Source organism: Agrilus planipennis, unplaced genomic scaffold (genome assembly GCF_000699045.2).
Source record: "Agrilus planipennis isolate EAB-ADULT unplaced genomic scaffold, Apla_2.0 scaffold1591, whole genome shotgun sequence".
NCBI classification, from domain to species: domain Eukaryota; kingdom Metazoa; phylum Arthropoda; class Insecta; order Coleoptera; family Buprestidae; genus Agrilus; species Agrilus planipennis.
The window spans coordinates 3,785-5,947 of NW_020440241.1; the positions used below are offsets into that span (position 1 = coordinate 3,785).

The following is a 2,163-nucleotide window of genomic DNA, read 5'->3' on the forward strand; positions in this document are numbered from 1 at the left end:
TACAATTAAGCACATGTACCTATTACATTTTATTAATCAAACATTATTAGTGATAAAAGTAAAACACCAATAGTTATTGATTTATAATTGCATTAAAAATGTGTGTATGGCAAATGTGTTTTGAAAATACTTTTTGATAATGCAATGATGCAACTGCATTGCAAGACAATTGTAATATGATTAATTGTTTTGAAACCAATAACAACTATGATATTGTTTAATTCATATTATTAAAATAAAAGGTTAAATTTCTTGAGGATTGAAACAATAGTTTTGTTTTAATAGTAAAATACAAAAACTTTAATTTTAGTGAAGTGTATTAGGTTAAACAAATAATTACAACTAAATGAACTTTTAAGAACCTACAAGGTAGACAGTATAATTATCCATGTTTCTGTAATAATTGGGCAAACCTATTTGTAATCAAAAGGGATACATCAATAAAACGGTCTACACAGTTTACTAAACAAGTTTCAGTCTTACTGTCCAGTTTACTTGATGGTTTATCAACACATTTATCCCAACAGAAGTCATTAAATTCGTGAATCTGCAATCAATTATATGTGTTCACAAATTTTAAAAATCGGCCTTTTACCTGTGCGTTAAATTGGGCTTTCTGTTTTTCAACCATTAAAAATTGTTGAAGTTCTTTGTCTGTTTTAGAAGAGTCTGAATTAGAACCAAATGAATCGCTTCCAAAATCGGTCATTATTCACAAAGTAATTTATCCGACATAAAACAAAACCTTTACACAAAAATATCGAGTTAGTTTTTGAGGTTACGTTATATGGTTATATTATAAAAATGTGGCGAAAATGTCACTATTTGCTCCTAGAGTTATACTTCTTCAGTTGCGTCACTGGTATGTTGGTGCCTTACAATTAAATTGTAATAAGGTACATGTGGATTTTTACCTTTTTTTTTTCAATAGGCAAATGTCTAACTATGATATGATGATATAGATAATTATCTGTATTTTCAGATCAGTTGTCATGTTGTGGTTTTAAACCACGTGCCCACCTACATTACACAACTTTTTTTTTCTACTTAGAAATAATAATTATTTTATTATTTTACTAATCTGTTTTAATTAATTGAATAATACGTTTTCGAATTGTATATAACATAAAATTATTCAATAATTTTGAAATTAAAAATGTGGGAATAGGGATTTTCATTACTGACGTTGCTGAATTTTTATCAAATTTACCCTTTGTAGATCTATTATCTATGGTCAAAATTGTATTACACATAGATTAGATATATAATAATACTTAGGATCATCGACATATACTAATGGACATGCCTTAGTGGTCAGAATTGTGGTACAACAAAAGAAAGAGATGGAACAAAGTTTCGGACAATATCTATTTTTCTCACGATTGTACGTAAGCGTGTAATGAAAGAGATAGCACTAGTGCGAAGCCATACGCCATCTCCCTCACTCTTTTCGAGCCAAGAAATTATTACTACATATGGCTAAGGCACGTCCATTATTATATGTGTATGCTAACGATACGTTATATATATCTTTGATCTATGGTTTTACAGCTGTCAAAATACGGTAATGGAGTGGATTTGTAACATTTTTTATTTTCATGTGTATTTTTCAAAACTTCACAAGTAATGGATTAGCAATTGAAATATGGTATTAAATTCTCTATAATTATTATACTTTTCGGTACATTGACATTATGAACGTAAATTCAGTTATTAATTAATAAATCATATCCGGTGTAAAACATCCTGATTAAGATTTTATTATTGTAATTTATGAACAGCTTGTTTATCTGTTTCAGGGTGCGAATATCTCTCAACTAGAAAGAGATATTGGATCTGAACAGTTTCCTTCAAATGAACACTACTTTGGATTAGTAAATGTACTGATTTAATTTTTTTATTAATCTTTTGGTTAATTGTTTGTTTTTTTTAGTTTGGAAATACCTGTTACAGTAATTCTGTACTTCAGGCTTTATATTTTTGCAAACCTTTTCGAGATAAAGTTCTCGAATATAAAGCAAAAAATAAGAGAAATAAAGAAACTCTTCTAACATGTTTGGCAGACTTATTTTACAGTATTGCTACACAGAAAAAGAAAGTAGGTTCTATTGCTCCAAAAAAATTTATAGCAAGGCTGCGAAAAGAAAAGGGTCAGTACATGAT

At 28.5% G+C, this 2,163-nt stretch overlaps 1 protein-coding gene and 1 long non-coding RNA gene across 2 annotated transcripts; one reads left to right on the top strand and one right to left on the bottom strand.

The window, feature by feature from the left end:
• Window positions 1-299: 299 nt before the first annotated feature.
• Window positions 300-924, bottom strand: LOC112906053 (mitochondrial import inner membrane translocase subunit Tim8-like). Its single transcript, XM_025979628.1, has 2 exons — window positions 596-924; window positions 300-547 (listed from the first exon to the last, which is right to left on the bottom strand). Exons 1-2 carry the CDS (start codon window positions 707-709, stop codon window positions 383-385), a joined length of 279 nt encoding a protein of 92 aa, XP_025835413.1. The 5' UTR covers window positions 710-924; the 3' UTR covers window positions 300-382.
• A 635-nt stretch (window positions 925-1,559) lies between these two features.
• Window positions 1,560-2,145, top strand: LOC112906054. Its single transcript, XR_003232146.1, has 3 exons — window positions 1,560-1,648; window positions 1,800-1,880; window positions 1,934-2,145. It is a non-coding gene; the product is annotated as an uncharacterized LOC112906054 (long non-coding RNA).
• Window positions 2,146-2,163: the final 18 nt, after the last annotated feature.